This window comes from Bradysia coprophila, unplaced genomic scaffold (assembly GCF_014529535.1).
Source record: "Bradysia coprophila strain Holo2 unplaced genomic scaffold, BU_Bcop_v1 contig_138, whole genome shotgun sequence".
Taxonomy (NCBI): Eukaryota; Metazoa; Arthropoda; class Insecta; order Diptera; family Sciaridae; genus Bradysia; species Bradysia coprophila.
The window spans coordinates 2261504-2281180 of record NW_023503409.1 but is presented as its reverse complement, the minus strand read 5'-3'; the positions used below and the strand labels follow the sequence as shown (position 1 = coordinate 2281180).

Below are 19677 nucleotides of genomic sequence, written 5' to 3'. Positions count from 1 at the left end.
ACTCACTTCTAGATTAAATGGATTAAATGAATTAAATGAATTAAATGGATTAAATGGTATTAAATGGATTTAATGGATTAAATGGAATAAAAATTGGATTAAACGGATTAAATAGGAAAAAAAGTTCATTTTACCAAATACTGTAAAAGTCTTAAAAATTGTTGAATCGAACCACGTACTACAACTCATCCTACAATGTTAAAAAGCGAAAAAATCCACTTTTAGGAGTTTTTGGTGTAAAGTGGATTAAATAAATTTAATACCATTTTTAACAAAAAAAAATCCTATACCTCACGAGTACTTAAACGAGCTAGGGATCGTGCAAATCTATTTTTCGCAATTACTTTACAAATTTTTCAGGTGGGTAGCCTAATTATTTCGGTAAAACTGAATTTTTTTTTGGATTAAATGGATTAAATGGAAGTGCGTCACCCCTCGTGCGTTATCCATTGTAATTCGATATTCACCACAGGCTACACAATGGAAAACGCAGCATAATTGTCGATCCCATCAACGCAAAGTTGATCGTGTACTTTTGGCCTAAAGCTTTAGAAAAGGCACTGTTACGCAGACTTGTTGAAAACCTTTTTATGGTACATACCTACACATACATTTGGATGAATTCGACCCGGCCAAATTATGAAAAACTTTTAACGTGTAAAATTAAGCCCAAGTTCCCGATCACATCGGTATTACATACTTATCAGCATTTTGATACGCTTCAAACGACAGAAATTTGTACCAACCCAGAAACATAAATCGATAGTCGTGCTCCTGTAAATTAGTTAATGGAAACGCAACCAAAGAATCCGAATACTTCGGCAGCGTAATTAGAAAATTGACTTCGCCTGAAGTGATGCCTATCGTATTCAACATATTGCTGAAATTTTTCTCAATGTCGGTGGCGGCGTTATGATTGAACTCTTCCACAACTACCCAATATACACGAGCATTGTAACAGCTTAACAATAGGCGATAATTGGCTGATTGCAGTCCGAATGCAGCAACATGATCGACCTTAGGAAATAATTTCTTAAAGTTGTCGTAAATTTCGTCAGACATTGAATTGAATCCCAATGACAACGTATCAAGGTTATCAAGGGCTACATCCGAATTACTTTCGTCATACGATAGAAGGACTGTACTAAGCGATAAACAGACGAGAGACTTTGGCAAATGTGAAATGTCGATTGTAGTATTGGCTAGGTCTAGAAACAGAAATTGGAGTTTAGCCATTCCTATTAAAATTTCCGATATATCGCCGTCGACAATCAAAACTTCGAACAAATTCAAATATTCTAAATCACTTGGAATGGCCGATTTTGTTATGGAACAGGTAGCTAGTGACAAGATCTCGTACGACTCTTTGACATTCTGCAATATTTCATTACAATATGGAACATAGACGGTCAGTTCTCTTTTACCCGTACTGTTGTCACGGTTTACGTTTATAAATTTGAATCCATTGACATGGAACATTATATTAACACCCAGATTTGAAACGTTTTCCAGTTTCCATGTATCGTTTTCTAGTAAATCGAAGAAAAGCACTGAACGTACATACTCCTTCTCCTGGTATGCTTCCAGTTGCTCAGCGTTAATTACTTGACTTAACGAAAATGCTCGCAGGTTTGGTAGATAAGTCCGATGAAATTGTCCAATAAGTGTAACGTTGTTTAAGTAGAGTTCGATGAGACTTTCGGAAAACTTTTTAATTGCGTTACTGAACTCGGATGCAACAACTATGGCATTTTCAATATGAACCGCAGCAATTGGAATCTTTGAATTATTCAGTTGACTGTAAAATGTTTGTGATAGTCTTTCGAAATTGATTTGGTTTCCTTTAAATGTTATTGTTCCATTAGCTGCCTCAATTAGCGGTGGATGAACCTTTGACTTTTCCGTATAGGTAACTAAAATAAATTTCATGTTAACTAGCTAAACATTGAGCGCATATTAAAAATTACTTACGCCATACTAACAGAGCTACAAGAACAACCATCACGAGTGATGGCAAAAGCTTCCAGGTGCACCTTTACAAGAAACCGTTACTATAGGTACGTTAAATTGACTGAAACAATCACTTACCATTTTGAAAAAAATTCTCGTGTGAGATGAACGATTCCGCTCATTTTACCCGACACCGTGCCATGATCAAAAAATTGACTATTCGTCGAACTCATGTCGATTCAATAAAATTAATTCAATTTTCTTTTTTCACGCTTATGTTACGAGTAACACTTCTTTGCTTTATTACATCAATATCACAGCACACATTGTCTTTGCTATTAAACTTGATCTGCCGAATTTTCATTTTTCACTTCCAGACTATAAACATGATTCTACATCATAGTTTCGAGCTTACCTTTGTGGCAATGACCAGTCTTGTTACACAAGCAAAGGGAATGTCCATTGAAAATGATGAAAATCGTTTGATGGTTTCAGATTTCGTTTCTGATACACGGAAAAAAAATCGATATGAACAGAGTCTGTGATAAGCAAAATTATTAGTCGTAGCCAATTGATTGCAATTACAAAGATGATTTTCGTCTGGATTCCTGAAGTTCTAACAAACTTTTGTCGGGTACGCTTCTGATATCACAACGATCTCCTCTCAGAAATTTCTCTATTCGACGGCAAGAATTTTTACGGTGTAGCGCGTATATTTTGTATGGGCTCTTCATGCATGGTGCGGTGCATATAAAATTACAACTCGATATCAAATGGCTCCACATGAGTTCTACGTGACTCTGTATGTTGTGTATTTACAGAGATCAATAAAACAACATTCTAGACTTAAGAACTAAAAATAAAACTTGAATATCATACACAGTGGTGAAGTCCTTTTGCTGAAATTATCAGATAATTTCATTTTGTCTTCAGAATAATTGGAATAAGTTGTACTATTCAAGGTAAAGTAAAAGGCCTAAGTATGCAAGAGGTGTTAGTGTTTTCGAAATTGAATTCACCAAACGCTCAGCTACTGAATATTGAAAATAAAATACCCATCCAGCCATTCTAGCGTCAATCGAAATCAAAAATCAACTTTTTATCAATTTACTTTTATCATTTTATCCGTTTCGCTAGATAATAATCAGACCAGCCATCGAATTTTATTTCAATGCATCAGTTTTGTTGAAGCGAAATTTTAAGAGCTGGCGTTTATTCGAGGAAAATTTTCTATGAAAAAATAAGAGAAGTGCAGTGAAACGCGAACTCGGTGCTGTGTGTCAAAATCGAAAATGTTCAATTTATTTAAATCCCAAAAACCGGACCATTATCTTAGTGTTGAGACTGACGACGATTATATCATTGAAGGGAATATACTCAAGTCAATTTACGAAACTAAACTCCTTCCATTAGAGGAATATTATCACTTTCATCATTTTCACATGCCACCTTTGAACGACTATGATTTTGTACTCAATTCCATGTTAGTCATCATAGGCGATACCGTTGGCAGACGTCGCTTCATAAAGCAGACAACGAACGTTGATATAATTACCACTTTAAACAAGGCAAACGTTCCGATGGATGAGTGTTTTAATGCATACGTTTTCGGCGAGAACGAGGACCTTATATCAGGAAGTATGTTAGTTTTCGATCCGGAGAAGCCCTTCCGTCCACTTTCTGCATTTGGATTAGATTTTTTGAATCACTTTGAGGGTACGACAGTCAATTCACCATTATTGGAAACTCTGTCAATAATCGACGTTCCGAATGTTATGCAAAAGGATTCAATCGCAATTGATGGTCATGTGGCTGATATCGATCGCTATGACTTGACACCAGCCTTTGATTGGTTCTGCCAACAAGCTGAACGAATTTTACTGTTCTTCGATGCCAATATTATAACGATTTCCGACGCCAATAGACAGTTGATGGAAAAGTACCCACACAAGGTGGTGATCGTCCTGGATAACACGGACATGAATACACAAAAACTTATCAGAGCTTATGGGATGCTAATGTTTACTCTAGCCAAAATGATCAAATCACCGAGTCAAGAAGCTATTAGGGTTCATGTGGGCCCTCTCAACATTTATCGATTGCGTTATCCATTAAACGGAAAATTATTTCAGGCTGAACGGAAGGACTTTTTCAAAGATTTGGAAAGCATTCACAAATGTGCTGCGAGCAGACAATTAAGTAAACTGTTGGAACGAGCTCGTCTAGCCAAAATTCATGCATTCATTATAAATGAACTGTACGATGAAATGAAGTCAGTGTGGAGGAAGGAACGGAAGAAAATGGATCTCTGTAAAAATTTGCAAACCATTTACAATAGAATACAGTGCACGCATAATTTATCGTCCGATGACTTTCCCGATTTAGGGAAAATGCAAATTTCATTGCAAGAGTTTGACTTTAACAAATTAAGTCCATTGAAACCGGAACTGATTGAGCTGTTCGATGACAAAGTGGTCTATAATGTGAATCAATATATAAATGCATTTGTTGCCAGAAAGTGATAAGCGTGTTTGGTCTAGAAAGTTTTGTGTTTAATCTTAGCTGTTACACAAGTGCAATGCAGTAAATCAATAAAAAATTTAGGCAAAAATCAACTCCAATTCTTGTTTCAATTTTGCAATTTTCCGACCAACATTGCTAACTGGACGATCGTCAATCGAACGCATAAAGTAACTGTAACAAAACTTACGATCGTTATGGCACCGTGTGTATTTTCTAATAATTGCTTCCCTTCGTCGCTCGCAAAGTTCCGTCTATAAAGTAAACAATGAAATATCGAGACTCAACAACGTTTACTCGACCTTGACTTACAAAATCCGATGGTTCCATTGGTGAATGATAAAATTCACGATTCAATTTCTTATCGTTGATTTCTCGTCTGATCAACATTTCGGTTTTCTCTTGCTGAGAAACTGGCTTATTTACACAATCGACGATTCGGTTGACTTTAGCCACTTTTTGCTTCGAATGGATATAGTTCAAATATTTGACCAGCATATCATCGATGATGCTGCTGTAGTTGTTTTCCAGCGGGTGAATTTTTTTCAAAATAATTGCAACCTGTCTACGTAATTCCGATTCCGGTGGCGTCCAATTTGCTTTGGTCAAGTTCAAATCTTCAATGTCGCTAAGAAATTCGTCTTCGGATGAGGCGACGTCGTCATCAAAACGGAATCCATTGTAACTGTTTTACGGTTAAAGTAGTTAGGTAAGTCTTTAGGAGAGTAACGGCATAATAGAGAGATTCTTTTGAAAACGGCCTCGACGAAATCAGACCCCAGGGGTATATCTTGTTGGCCTGAACTTTGAAAGGACGTTTTCAAAAGAATCCTTCTAATGCGGCTCTTCCAATGAAGATATGAAGATTAATTGAAAAATCCTAACTTACTCGTCATACATAACAGCTTTAAGGTTTTCGTTGGTCTGCGGATGATGAAATTGAAATCTAATATGCAAATCTGAAAATTCAAATTAAAGGACTCACCCCGTCCTTCAACAAATTGTTCAACTGCTTATAGGCTTCGCGTGGACTTATGTACTCATCGTCTATCGATGAGAGCTTTTCGTTCCTCCATGACTGGGTAAAGCTAGAAGAACTAGATGGAAGCGCACTATCGAAGTCAATGAATCTGGTCCGTTGATTTTTCTCTTGTCGCATTCTGCTTTCTATGTAGGATGACGCTAGGTTAATTACCTGTGCGTATTAAATTTCGATTGTTAACGCAGATTAAATTTAAAACTTCACAGAAAATCTTACCGAAGAGTTAATGAATTCGGGCATATCTGCCAAGGCATCGAATACTGTATCGTCATTCGTTGTCACTTGTACAGTTGTTGTAGATGTAACCTTAGTACAACCCTAAGTAGTTAATATTTTTGTGACTATCGATTGGCTCAGTCGTTTTATGAATTTTATTTTTACTTACAGACGATTTACTCAGTTGACTCTGCACATTCTCTGGAAAAAGAAGAGAAAAATAAGATTTGATTTAATCTGGAAAATGTTTGACTAGATGTTTGTCAGTCCTTTTTTAGTCAACGTTCAAGAGGTTAAAAATTTATATTAAAAGAACGTAACTTACTACGATGGTTAGCGTCAACTGTTTTTCTGTATCGCTTTTTACGCATCTCTAATCCAGAATTGTTCTTCGAAGAAGTCTGAAACCGAAAAGGGGTGGTTGATGAACCTACTCTAAAAGCTATCAATATTTGAAGAAGGAATGGAGCAACCTGACTGGAAACCGGCTCAGGGTTGGAATTAGTCCGTTTCACCTCGTCTATATTGTTGTTCTGAAACATTTTGGTGTCTTAATCAAAAAGAATTTTAAAATTCGATTTCTTTCATTACTAAGTTTCGGATCGATTTGGATGACTCGATACTGGATTTCTGTAAAACAAGATTCTTAACAACGCAGTAGAAAATTCCATGAAGTGGATTAAAGTTAACTAAACGTTTAATTTGAAGTACAAACCGAAACCAGCTGAGGAACAGCTATTTTTTCTTCCATTGCATTTTCTGTTGAATTAACTTGAATCTGAGTAGAATTATCAACAGGGATTGAACAGGGAGTCTGACTTTTATCTTCGATAATATCATTGTTGTCGATATTTTCAACAGCCATGACCCCTTTGTTCTGTTCCTCTGCAGTACTATTTGTAACATCGTCAATAGCCCGTACTGGGTCTTCATTGTCACATCCGTTTTTCTTCTCATTTGAAGTATTTATCAAATTCTCTGTAATGTTTTGGCTGTCAGTGACTTCAGACGGAGCAACCATGTCTTCATTTTTAGGTTCATCTGTAGCTTCATTAATAAATTCATCTTCAAGAGTCACTGTATGAACATTTGCATTCCCATGTGCAGCAGGAAGAACAATCTCACTACTGTTCTGACCGTTAGCTAGATCACAGTTCACATCACAAGCCATCGTTTTGTTACTCTGATCGTCTTTAACTTCAATTACGACATCATCTGCAGTTACAAAGCCGTTGTTCTGATTGACTAGGTCATTGATTGCACAGCAAGAATTACTCTGATTGTCTTTTACTTCAGGGGAGACATCCGTATCTTCATTGTTCCCATCAACTGCCTCTTTACTTGTACTACAAGCTTCTGCAGGTGGTAATTTTTGATTGTTCTGAAGGTCAGTTTCTTCATCAATAAATCCATTGTCAGGAATCACTGTAGGACTAAACGTATCTGCCTCACTTGCGACACCAATAAGATTTACATCTTCATTGATACGAATATCGATCACTGCTTCTGCAACACCGCCTGCAGGAGCCACATCTTCAATGATTTTGGACAATTTTTTTTCAGATTTAATCTAAATGAGAGAAATATCCTTGAAGGAACGCTTTAATTGGATATAAATAGATAAACTAACGGTCGGTGGGAAATTCAGTTGTGGAAATGGATTGACCTTAGTATTGTAGAAGGCATGTTCAGACAGCCGTATAACTATCTAAATGAAATGGCTTGATGAATTCAATTATTTTTCCTGTGGTAAACAATGTAATAATATTGCTTACATCATCTCTGCGAGTATCGTCTGTGTCACTCCAACAAGACTGAAAGGAAAACTGTAAGTCCACCACTATCTACTATAATTAAAATTTCGAAACAAACATCCGTAAATCCACTTCTGTTCGAATTTATGCAAATTGTAGAGATCGTTGTGTTTGAAGCGTCTGAATAAATCTGAAAGTAATCGTCCTGCAAGCAGTTGATATTGCATTTAGTGGTTTTATTGGTTCCATAAATTCTCCTTCACATTAGTATCACCTGAGCATCTCTGTTATTTAGAAGCTTTTCCAATCTTCTATCCCAATTCAAATTCAATTTTCTCAACACTGGCAGTTCTGGCATTTTTGGTCCAGACGAAAAATTTTGTGTCTAGAGTTTCGTAAAAATGTAACTTTGTAGTTGATATGCGTGCGATAGGGAATGTGCAAAATTACTTTGTGAGTTGATTCTGTATTATATCGTCTTGGAATCATTCCGAGTGATTAAAATATTAATTTGAGAGAATAAAAACAAATTTATAGAAAAAACATCTGAAAGACAAAACTGTAGATACAATGAAGGATTACTCGATTGAATTCGAATCGGTGGCGATAGTTTTTAAAAGTAGTTGACAAGATCTATGTTACCCAATGAACGTATACTCTATAGGTATGGTCTTATGTCAACATTTGAATGAAGCGGAGGAAATAGCAATTTCATATAAACAGACTCACTTTTATATGAAATAGTTGTTTCCTCCGGTTTGTATGCACAGATCATACCTGGTTTGTACTTTCAATGGTGACCTCCTTAACAACCTTGGTTAGGGTCAGTTAACTTAAAAGGTGCTCAAACGTAGCTACTTTCAAAGCGTACTAAATGAGAGATGTAGGCGTAAGTAACCATCGTTTTTCGGTATCGGACACATTGAGTACAGAGTCTGTACTACGAACTTATTTAGGAATTTATCACACGAGTAAGATCGAAACGTTAGTTCTTGCTTTTCTTCATTACTTGTTGAGTATCCTCCGAAGTTTTCGCCTGATGATCATTTATGTATGTGTATCTAGTGTACACTTAGACTTTTGCTTTATTTTTCAGAATGACATGTTATTTACGTATAACGATGCGTAACGGTGTTATGCTCCATCAAACTGTATTCCTATGAGGAAATTGTGATTCTGAATCTTTTGATTAATTAGCACACATCTTCAACCCTTACTTACAATAACTTACATTGTTCATAGACTATGTTGACAATAGACTATGCTAAAATTACTTTCCCAGTAAGTAACATCTTAAATAGGGATTCTTTTGATAAACAGCCTAACGAAATCGGACGCATTTTCTAATGGAATTTTTTAGTGGAAACCAAAATCCGGTTTCAAGAAAATTCTTCGAAACTTGCTATTTTCTTACAAAAATTTCTTAAGTTGCACGAGACGTAGAGGGTGTCATTAGAAAGGTAATCACATGTATTATTGAGCTGAGTAGGGACTTATTGGGTTTAAAATTCATCCACACTGTTCATCCACAAGTTTTCAACCGAAGACTTACACTGTTCTTACTGAAATCTCTCGAGATACACAAAAACGTACATGGTCGAGTGGGGTCTCATTCGAAAGGTAATTTTATCGAAGTCCTAGGAACATATAAAAGATTCCACTAGAAAATGCGTCCGCATTTGGTATGCTATTTTTCAAAAGAATCACTTAAATCGACTTGTACCTTGTTATAGAAATCGAAAAGGCTGCACGAAATGGACGAATAGGATTGAATCAACGACTTAATAAATGATACGAATTCAATGCTTTTATTAATTTTTATTTGGTAATCTTTCATACAAAATAATGAATCGTTGAACTTAGTGACACATTTTCGGCTGAGAAATTTTTAAATCGATTTTTTACCATGAAGTTATAAGTTGCTCATTTTTGGTCAAACGTAGGTACAAAAATGTTAACTTCTAATATTTTTCTCTATTTAACCAAAAATGAGCCAAAAAATTGATTTAAAAAATGTCTTGGCCGAAAATATGTCACTAAGTTCGATCGTCGTGATTTACATGTCTAATAAATTCAAACTTTCCTTTAAATTTTAAAACTTTATGACTGCACCCTGTAAGTAAATAAAACAAGATTCAAAAATGTAACACTGTATTTCGATCTGCTCTATGATCGACGAGCTTAGATGAATGAAATATGATACAAAACACTTCGTTCAATCGGAATAGGTCAAAAGCAATTTGTATTCCTATTCCTGGTTACTATCGTGAAACTCATCTTGTATATTATGCAAAATTATGCTTTCCACTGCTGACTGTATTCTTTGAAATAATGATGTGAGTCGAATTAGTTTTTTTGATTTTTTTTTCTTATAATTTGACAAAACTTACCAAAAACTTTTACTTTGTAAAAAGTTTGCTTTTATGCAAGTCATGTCGCTGGATTTTAATTCTTTGCGAATCTGTTTTTCTGTACATTGTTTTGTGTCTGACTTCGATTGAAATCTGTTGATAAAAAAGACCAATGACGAAAGTTTAATGAAGGAACAATCTAATTCAAAAACACTCTTCTTGAGAACTTAATAGTATATTACTTCCGAGGTTCCAAGTTGTGTATTTGATAAGTGGGGTGTTACAGCCCGACCCGAATAAATAACAACTTGGAACCTCGTAAGTACAATGCTTTACGTGATTAGGCAATGTAAATGAAAATGAAACATGCCGTAACACGTAAAAGAATTTACCAAAATCTTTGAAAGCTGAACTTTTAGTAAACAGTTACTTACCTTGTTGACAATCAAAAGTTCTTATTTCATTACCTCGGTCGACTCAAAACGATAAATTCAAATTCGTTTGTACGTATTTATTGATGGCTCAAGGCTGTCACCGTGGTAGACCTTCCTTACACGTTAGATGGAAGTTAAAAGTAAACTTCGATGCACGTGAAATCTCGTCATATCGATATTTCATCACATTTTCTCTGATAAACTAGTTTCCAACTTTTGCTTCGTTATTGTTGGTAAACCGTTTTACAGTGAAGCTTTGAACACAATGCAGAGACCGCTACAAATAAATACTTGGCTGTTCTACAAAATGTTAATTGCAATTTAATCGCCTTCAAAATTTTATTATTAGCGGCATGAACACAACGAGCGGTTGGGTTAATCAGCAGCGAAAATCATCAAGATAAAAACTTAAGATACAATCCGAGCAAAATACGAGCTGAGTCTGTTCAGCATTCCCTTTTAAATGCATGTTATGAAGTTGCAGCAATAACCTCACAAAAAGCGGTACTTCCAACAGATGAGGTAATAGATTTGACATTATATGATTGAAGTATTCGAGGGACCATTAAGATCAGTAAGCGAATTATTACTGCCAATACGAGATATCATCATTAGCGTGGTGATGGAAGTTATAAACTAATTTCATTGCTGTACAATATCCCATTTATTCCTATGTTATTTCAAAGATTGGACAAATTATCACATTCGTTTCCTGGGCTATGTAATAGCAGGCACATCTCTCTAAATTTTTAATGGATCAAGGAAAATTTTATTTTTATTTTGGATTTTGCTTGGATTTATATGTTGAAGAAGATCGAATCGGCCGTCTTCACTTTGCGTATTTGCTAAAAAGTCAATTTAATTTTTGAATCAATAAGTTTTATTTTAAACAAAAAATCAACATTGACTTTACATTTTGTTGTTTGTTTCTTTCTATTTCGTTCTTTTTCGATTGACTGAAAAAAAATATTAAACGCGAAAGTATACGTTCAGTATCCATGAGATTAAATATTTAAAATATTTTTATCGGTCGACATTGTTTATAGTTATAAAGTATTATATGCATACGATATGGCTAAGATAATTTCTTCACTGTTCCATGAACTAAAAATAAAATTAGCAGCAGAAAAAAAATACAAATTTATTTTGCAGTGGTCGTGTGCAAGGCAAAAAAAAGAACATTTCGTTTTCCAAGCTAAACTTCTAAGATTGCGTTTTCGTTGCTTTTAACCAGAAGAGTAAAATATAAAATGGATTGATAATAAAAAAAAACTTGATAAATTGTACGGTACGCTATTCAGGTTATACCACCACATCACTAAACTTCGACTCTAAAAGGTGATCCAGGAATGTGTTCTTCACCCCATTTAATTATCAAAATAAATTCTCCTCTTTCGCGTACAAAGTAATTGACTTGATAAATGTTACGTCCCATATGTTTGACTTGGACTTCTTCGCATGGACCCTTCGGACCATACATACCGATATACAGAATGTTGTTGCCTAAAATAAAATGATATTCGAAAGTAAATAAACAGCAAAAACATTTCAGAGCATAAAATAAAAGATGAAACGTGAGGAAATGAAATTGAAATTGTCAGTGGTAGAGGGTAAAAGTGGAGAGGAGGGTTTTGTGCTGACAAAAAAGGAGTGCTTAGACGCTGTGAAGATTAATACGCGCCAACATAAATAAATTAGAGTTTCTTTCGACGGTGCTTTTACTATTGTCGATTTGTTGCTGCATTCCTTTGAGACGGAAATGTTTTCTAGCTCACTTCATATTTCGACCTACATTCTCAAAAATTTGTTATTTCATTCCCTTTTCTACAATCATCGCAGTTAGACCATTTATGTGCTTGACTTCCTACAGTTTCATTTGTTCCACATCGTTCCACATGTCAACAAAAGAAACGTAAAGAGAGTCGATACTCTCTGAAATACTCGTAGAACGAATAGAGCAAACAAAATTATTGAAAAGGAAAAACGTATCTTGGGATCCCCTTACGAAAATGCTGGAAATTTCATTTTGAATTAAATATTTGTATTAATTGAAGCGGTTATGTGAAAGCTCTTTTGCACAAAAATACAAACGGTCGTAAGCGAGATTTACAATGCTGTTAAAAGTCGTAAAAAACGGAAAAATGGTAAGATTGACGCTGAATGGATAAGATACCGGAATCGCTACGCTCGATTTTTTTTAAATGTCAGTAATCTGCCATGTTAAACCAATTGTATTCGTGTCTTTGCTTTTGAAGTACTTTTAAGAGCTTTCAGCTTCTCACTGAAATATTCCACTTTGTCAATGGAATCCAAAAGAATATGAAAACTTTCGGAAGCTCTTCAATTCACACAAACATTGTGATAAGGCGTTTTCGCTAACCATGATAGTAATATTCTGCAAATTCTGCCCGCGACGTACGAAAATTTCTCTGAAAGGTCAGAGATTCTTGTTTAGGTGGATTGGATAAGGCTCCGCGTGAGAGACAAAATTGAATTTTTTCAATTTTTGCATTGTTTACTTGCCAGCTAGCTCTTTCACAGCTCTCACACGGAGTACTTTTTGTTGAGTGGAAAGCATTCTTAAAGAGAAATCGAGGACGATGACGTCGACTACAAAAACGTGAATTCATTCAGGTTTCATTGAAAAAACGCAGACCTAACAATGTAGCGTAGAAATTGATCTACCGCGGCAGTTAATTTTCGAAATCAAAGTTAGTATCAAATTCAAAACTAAAAACAAAAGAAAAGCCAATTCCGGTTAGTGAAAACAATGGACTTTTTGGTCGTTACTTATGAAAGTGTACGCTGTATACACTACAAACCTGCATCTGTTGCACCAACAGTAAATTGATTTTGTTTTCCCAGGAAGGCTTTCTTCAGTCCCATTCCCTTTGTAGTAACCTTCGTTGCATCGGATTTGAAATTCGGCAAAACCGGTCCATTCTTATTGTTCCCCTTCGAATATTTCGAAACCGTTTCAACGATAACGGATGATGTTTCTTGAGCACCTTCTTCGCACAAACTTTCACCTAAACAATTTGAACGTTAAGCAAAATTGGCGTTACTCATTTCAGTGATTATGTCGAACCCGTGCAGATAATTTTGAATGGCGAGCCGACGATGTGCATGTTGTTGTACTTAATGGACATGTAGTAATCTCCGGGAAGTAGCGGTGTGTATCGAACCTTGTAACCTTCATCGACTTCGGTGCAATCCATTGCCACTTTCGATGGACCATCAAGAGTAACGGCCAGCGTACCAGATCCGGCATTGCACGTATCGATGATGAGATCGGACTTTTGTCCCGTTTTTGCTTCTTTCAATCCATTGCCGCTTGCTTGAACACACGCCGGATCAGCAACATCCTTACCAACTTTAATACGATATGGTGAACCGGGAATGTGAACACCATTAAACTTCACATGAATGCTATGTATTCCACTCTCGCGTGGATAGAAACGGACGGAGTATTCATCTTGATCAATTGCTTGAATGAAGCAATCGTCTTCGGTATTGGATGGAGCGATTACCTGTGTTATGGATGGATAAAATTTGACAATGAAGACGCCTAGTTTGTATAACTGAAATATTTGGTCAAACCTTAGCATCCAATTCACCCTTAGCACCGTTCTTGCGAACTAAAAATTGAGCCGGAGTGTCGGCCTGTACGGCACCTTGAGGAAATTGTGCAACTTCCAATTTGTGTGCATCGCCCATGGCAGGGGAAATGTAAACTTTGTGTGGTGAATCAGGAATATGGCGATCATTGAATTTGAGACCGATGCGATATTCACCCGGTTCAGTAACTGTATAAGCGACGTTGCACGATCCGTCTTTACGATCTTTAAATTCGATCTCGGCCTTGCTTGGTCCTTCAATTGAGATAGCTAAAGAACCGCCACCGGCTTCTCGCGTCCAAACATTGAATTCAGACGGTATGCCAACTTCTCCTCGTTCAAGACCAGCACCACCAGCTTTTACCAAATGAGAGCCGGAATCTCTGAATGGACCAACAGTAAATTGGAAGGGTGATCCTAAGACAAAAAAAATTGTTAGATTAGGACGTATACGCAGTGTGTAAGAATTTCTAACCAGGGATGTGCATTTCAGTGTAGCGTACGGACACGGTATGCACTCCAAGTTCTTTCGGAATAAAATTGACGCAATAAAGGCCATCAGCTATTTCTTGAATTTCAGCATCCTCAATAACACCACTAGGTGACTTTACGGTTGCTCCAAGATCAAATGACGTTATTCCCGGCATTTTGAACGTCAATTTACACTCTCCACCGACCTCAGTCAGTGGAACAGCGTCGCGTTGTCGTTGAATTTTCTCCCGTTGACGGTTGGAGCCTTCACCAGTTACTTTAACAGTGAAAGGTGACCCAGTCACATGATGATCGGCGAACTTCAAATTGACAATATAATAACCAGGCTCCGTCGGCTTGTAAGAGATGTTAAGGGTGCCATCCTCTTTGTCGGTACAATTAATTTCAGCCTTGCTAGGTCCTTCAATCGAAAGTGATAATCCGCCATATCCAGCGTTTCTGGTGTCAACAGTGAACGTATTTTCGGAGTGAGTTTTTCCCTCTTTCAAAGCATTTCCAGTTACTTTCACCTTTTTCGCATCGCCCACCTCTCGCTCACACACATTCACTTTGAATGGAGAGTTGTGAATGTGTTTTCCTTGACGCTTAACAGAAACGGCATGTTCACCTACTTCACGTGGTGTGAACGAAATGCCTATATTTCCACTTGGCATACGTTTCAAGAAGCACGGTTCTTCTAAGCCGCTGGGAGTCTGAAACAGTCATAATGTCATTTTTCCGAAATCACATGACAAAATTTTGACATTTAATTTACCTGAATGGATGCATTCAGTGATCGAAGATCTGCATCGGAAATAACTCCCGGCAACGTGACTTCAGAACAAGATCCAACTGATATTTGATTTCGTTTTCGTCCTTCACCAGTAATTTTGGCGAAGAATGGTGAGCCTTTGATGTTCTTATCACCGAATCGAACTGAAACTTTGTATTCGCCGGGAGCTGTAGGAAGATATGTTACTCCGACTGTTCCGTCTTTATTGTCATTGTACGAAATCTAGCGTGGAAAGAGAAAATGTAGTTATTAGGAATAATGTTTCAATGTCAAGTCAGAATCTTTTACCTCAGCTTTGCTAGGTCCCTCAACTGCCAAGCTAAGTCCTCCAGCACCAGCGCCCTTAGTCGATATTGTAAAGTTGCATGGCTCACCAGTGACACCGTGAGTCAGTCCTGGTCCATAAGCTGTTACAAATCCAGATGCGATCGAATCAACATGGAATTTGTACGGGGAGCCTGCAGATAATTTGTTCTTAGTCAAATGATTACAATACATGCATCAGCACCGATTATACCTTGTACATGTTCGCCGTTATATTTCACTGCCAATTCGTGAACACCTTCTTCACGGGGATCATATTGAACGCGAACGGTTCCATCGCGATTGTCTTCAATTATCGGTTGATCTATACGTCCGCTTGGCATTTTTACTTCGGCTGTAATTGGGGAAAATAACAACTATAAACAACGACAGCATTTGCCATGGCCATTATTCTAGGATATTAGGTCAAGTTCACATAGCTCAAACACTTTGTCATAATTTAACATTGTTTGTCTACATCCATTCGTTTCACTGTGTGATAAAGTAAGGTTCTCTCTTTTAATTATATTCAGATGCATCGGCACCATATACATCTCAATTCAACGAACGTAATTAAATCGTTTATTAATGAATCATTTCCGAAAAACGTTTAATTTTGGAAGATTTATTTTTACGCTTTGAAAATCCGTGAAATTTTTGGTTATTAAACTTTAAATGATTTTTACTTTGTTTCAAAATAATTTAAATTATAGAAAGTGTGGATCATGCGCATTGTAAAGGAGGTAAAGGGTTTTAAACTTTATGTAAATTGTGGTCAGGATATGAACCAAAGCTCAACCTTTCACATTTCGTTTCATATTGCCATAAAACATCTGTGAGAAATAAGTACACTTACCAACAACGTTTCCTCCTGTCGTGGGTAATGGAAGTTTATCCAACAAGATCGGTCTGTATGCTGGCTCGGAATTTCCGTTCAAGTACGGTTTCGATTCTTTTTTGACCAACTGTAAGTATGTTTACCTCAATTAATCGACGAACGCTCCGGTCTTACCGTAAAACCTTACCTGTTCACTTGAAGAATGTTGTACGAATTTTGTTGAAGACTCTTCGAAGTACGAAGAAGACGATTCCTTTTTCACTAGACGTGATGCTTTATCGACTTGGTCAACAGCCTGTTAACAAAGAAAAGTTTTTGTGTTACAAGAATCATTTGTAAAGTGCACAATTATCTTCTTCAGTGAAAATACAGGACTATCAACTGTTTAAGTTGGAAAAATCAACGTTAAATGGTTGAAACGTTAAGTACAGCAAAAAATCAATTGACCAACCTCAAGACATCGAAAAAATATATCAATTTAATGTAGTGAATTCTAACAATGCTAATAACGTCAGCATAGGTGATCTTCCTAATTATGTCCCATAAAATCGTATCCGAACCATTAAATTAAAATTAATTTACCTCTCGTAAAATATTTTACCATTAATTTGTCGCTGAGTGATAAATTGTCTCACTAGAGATGAACGACGGTGCGATAATAATGTGAATTGTATTTGAAAGAAATTGTCTAACATTTGTTTTGCAACAGTTTGTTTAGCATGACAAACTCTATAAAATTAACAAATGCCATGTCATTCAAATCTGTACGTACGTACGTTAGAGAGTTATATGAAAGTCAAAAACAAAATTATTGCTTTAATTAACACAAAATATCTGTAATATCTTTTGGCAACATGAATATTAGTGATGGCCATAGATTTAACTAAATTTAAATAATTTTGGTTATTTGCGAAAACTAATTTTAACACCGACCTGGATGAGATTAACCACAGAAAATTAATGAAGTCTTCAAGAAAAGATACTACCAAACAATAGAAGTAATATTAAAAATGGAGTCAACATCAAGTTCTACAGCCAACAAAATAGTTTGAGAAACTTTTTTCTGGTTCGACGAGCTTTGATGTTTCTTCAATATACAAAAGAATAAGTTTCTCACTTAATATTGAAGTACTAGATCTGGTGAAAATTATGTGTTGTTCTACAGGCGTAGCTTGATACAGGTATGAGGCGTAGCTTGATAGATATCTTTAGTAAATGCGAAATTTTGCTCTTTAAAGTCTAAGAAAACATAAAGTTTATGTGTGTAGAGCTTGCGAAATTTTGGTTCTCTGGTAATCATATTAGAAAAAAGGGTCGAAATTGATGTAAATAACTGGCAATTAGTCTCACATAGCAAAAATAAGAAAATAATTAACCTCTTAGAACAGGCAGACGCATCGCGGCACAATTATTAAATCTGATACTTCATTTATTTAAAATGCGTCATTCGTTTCAACATATACTTTTCTATATGTGCCTGCACTAAGTTGTTTACTAATAGTTATTTACGTATCTCTTGTGGACGGAGTTGTAGCCCGAACAAAGTGAGGGCGATAAGCAAAAGTTCCAAAAATCAACCGTCCAGAACTTTTCATGCTGAGAACACGAAAAGAAAAAAATGAAACTCATGCCCAAGGCATTAAGATTAATTTCCTTTTTTTGTATTCAGTTCATTCGACCGCCCAACAAATTTTTTTTTTAGAACGATCAAAATTAAAATTCTGATAAATTACATTTAAAGTTAGTTCACACCACAGTCATCTATATCTGGTCATTCGAAGTTAAATATGTAATAAGTGGTTTAAAGAATCCGAAAAAAAAAATCTAGGACCATTTTTTGGCTGTATCCAATATGCTGAACTTTTGTTTAAATCACCTCACACTCTAATGTAATTTCGATTTACTAATTCTATAACTGGGTGCAGATTCCAAATTATCTTAATAAAAGGCTCTAAACTTTTGGAATTGGTCATCGTCACTTCAAAAATGGTTACAAGCTCACTACAATGCAAACATTTTTCTTTTGTACACTTCTAAAACTCTCCATATCAGAACAACTGAACGGCGATTTCCATTTACTAAAAATTCGGTGTTTACATTTTTCCTAGAAGAATAAACATTTCTAACAGAGCCTTTAAGGTGACACTTGATTAAAAAGGAACTATAGAAAAAACTCATTTGTATAAATACAAACTTCGTGTAAAAATTGAACTAGAAATTATAATTTCAATTTCAACTCTGAAATTTTATCACAATGTTTTAATTTCTCGAATTTTCATCATATTCAATAAATTTATTTACGAATAACGCAGACATAATTAAACACCACGAGATGAGTCATAATAATATTTCGTTCAAAACACTGACTCACGTCTTAAAAATTCAACTGTCTCCAAAAATATGTTGGCAAAAAATATCTGCTATACTACGATCATGCACGCAACATTGGATAAATGAAATGTAAAATTTGAATTGAATTTAGAAAGAAAATGAATTCAAAATAAAAAAAATCTTGCAAACAAATTGCTTCCAAACGTTGTGTGTACCTGAACTGCTCTAAACTGAAGTGAAAATTGACTAAGAAAATTGCACTAACCTACGATTAACTGAACCTGACTTAGACATTTTGCAGGAAAAAACGAGGACGTTCTACATTATTAACCCACACATTAAGTTAAGCTGTAAATCTTGAAAGCAACAAATTTTCGGCGAAAATGCATAAATGTTTAATTAAACGAACAAATTGGATTTTGTTGTTTCATTAAACATTTTCTTTAATTGTTTTCTGTTGGATTTCCTCGTTTTCATACCACATTAATTTAACCATTACTTACAACGCTGCCTGCTAATGTTTTGTGTATTCTGTACGGTTCATATAACCCATTGGGACAATAAGTGCTTAAATCTACGCTCATTTTATTAATTCATTTAGAATTGAAGCGTTCAGCGACATAATTTATTTGAAATTCAACAATTTTAATGATGATTGACGAGACAAGAATCTCATGTGTAAAATTATTTTCAGAATTATAGTTTTATTTCTATGCAGATTTCTTCAATCGCTTTTGATTTTCTTACTTTGATTCCACTTGCACTCTCTACATTATATACCGCGTTTAGTGCGCGTGCAGTTTATGCATGCGTAAATTATCATCATTCGAATTAAAATAACATTTTCTAGACAATTTTATTTTCATTGTTGGAAGATCAGGGTCATAATTTCGATGATACTATACACTAATACAGTGATTGAGTATCGAAGATATTGATAAGACCCTATAATATGTTCCTTTGTTTCTTCATCATCACCACTTCGATACCTGTAGCGCGTATCATAATTAGCAAATGTCTTTAATTTGTCAGATACGTGCCGCAGTATTCTTTGGAA

At 35.6% G+C, this 19677-nt stretch overlaps 4 protein-coding genes across 13 annotated transcripts in view; 1 reads left to right on the top strand and 3 right to left on the bottom strand.

Moving 5' to 3' along the window:
• Positions 1-368: 368 nt before the first annotated feature.
• Positions 369-2364, bottom strand: LOC119073411. Its single transcript, XM_037178859.1, has 3 exons — positions 2089-2364; positions 1972-2033; positions 369-1913 (listed from the first exon to the last, which is right to left on the bottom strand). Exons 1-3 carry the CDS (start codon positions 2181-2183, stop codon positions 682-684), a joined length of 1389 nt encoding a protein of 462 aa, XP_037034754.1. The 5' UTR covers positions 2184-2364; the 3' UTR covers positions 369-681.
• A 1166-nt stretch (positions 2365-3530) lies between these two features.
• On the top strand, positions 3531-4472 carry LOC119073183 (EH domain-containing protein 3-like). The gene has a single exon (XM_037178490.1). The coding sequence runs from the start codon at positions 3531-3533 to the stop codon at positions 4470-4472; it is 942 nt and encodes a 313-aa protein (XP_037034385.1).
• A 43-nt stretch (positions 4473-4515) lies between these two features.
• Positions 4516-8063, bottom strand: LOC119073410. Of its 3 annotated transcripts, XM_037178858.1 has the most exons (16): positions 7933-8063; positions 7757-7867; positions 7601-7687; positions 7504-7542; positions 7359-7436; positions 7004-7298; positions 6444-6943; positions 6320-6373; positions 6202-6261; positions 6054-6129; positions 5898-5929; positions 5729-5830; positions 5456-5665; positions 5360-5394; positions 4783-5155; positions 4516-4724 (listed from the first exon to the last, which is right to left on the bottom strand). In XM_037178858.1, the coding sequence occupies exons 1-16, from the start codon at positions 7969-7971 to the stop codon at positions 4551-4553; spliced, it is 2265 nt and encodes a 754-aa protein (XP_037034753.1). In that variant the 5' UTR covers positions 7972-8063; the 3' UTR covers positions 4516-4550. The 3 variants fall into 3 exon arrangements, with proteins under 3 accessions (XP_037034753.1, XP_037034751.1, XP_037034752.1); XM_037178856.1 differs by having other exon boundaries at positions 6444-7298; XM_037178857.1 differs by having other exon boundaries at positions 6320-6358; positions 6444-7298.
• Positions 8064-9560: 1497 nt separating this feature from the next.
• LOC119073409 (filamin-A) overlaps positions 9561-19677 on the bottom strand; it is a 31735-nt gene continuing 21618 nt past the window's right edge. For 4 of the 8 annotated variants that reach the window (XM_037178848.1, XM_037178849.1, XM_037178851.1 and 1 more), the window contains 10 exons: positions 16477-16584; positions 16308-16416; positions 15666-15806; positions 15437-15606; positions 15131-15370; positions 14360-15068; positions 13868-14301; positions 13356-13797; positions 13090-13296; positions 11130-11770 (listed from right to left, as the gene is read on the bottom strand). In XM_037178848.1, the coding sequence (XP_037034743.1) occupies positions 11586-11770; positions 13090-13296; positions 13356-13797; positions 13868-14301; positions 14360-15068; positions 15131-15370; positions 15437-15606; positions 15666-15806; positions 16308-16416; positions 16477-16584 (2745 nt within the window). In that variant the 3' untranslated portion in view covers positions 11130-11585. Of the gene's footprint in view, positions 9987-11129; positions 11771-13089; positions 13297-13355; positions 13798-13867; positions 14302-14359; positions 15069-15130; positions 15371-15436; positions 15607-15665; positions 15807-16307; positions 16417-16476; positions 16585-18660; positions 18855-19677 lie in introns of those variants that run through there. The other 4 variants (XR_005087039.1, XM_037178855.1, XM_037178853.1 and 1 more) reach the window with 4 other exon arrangements.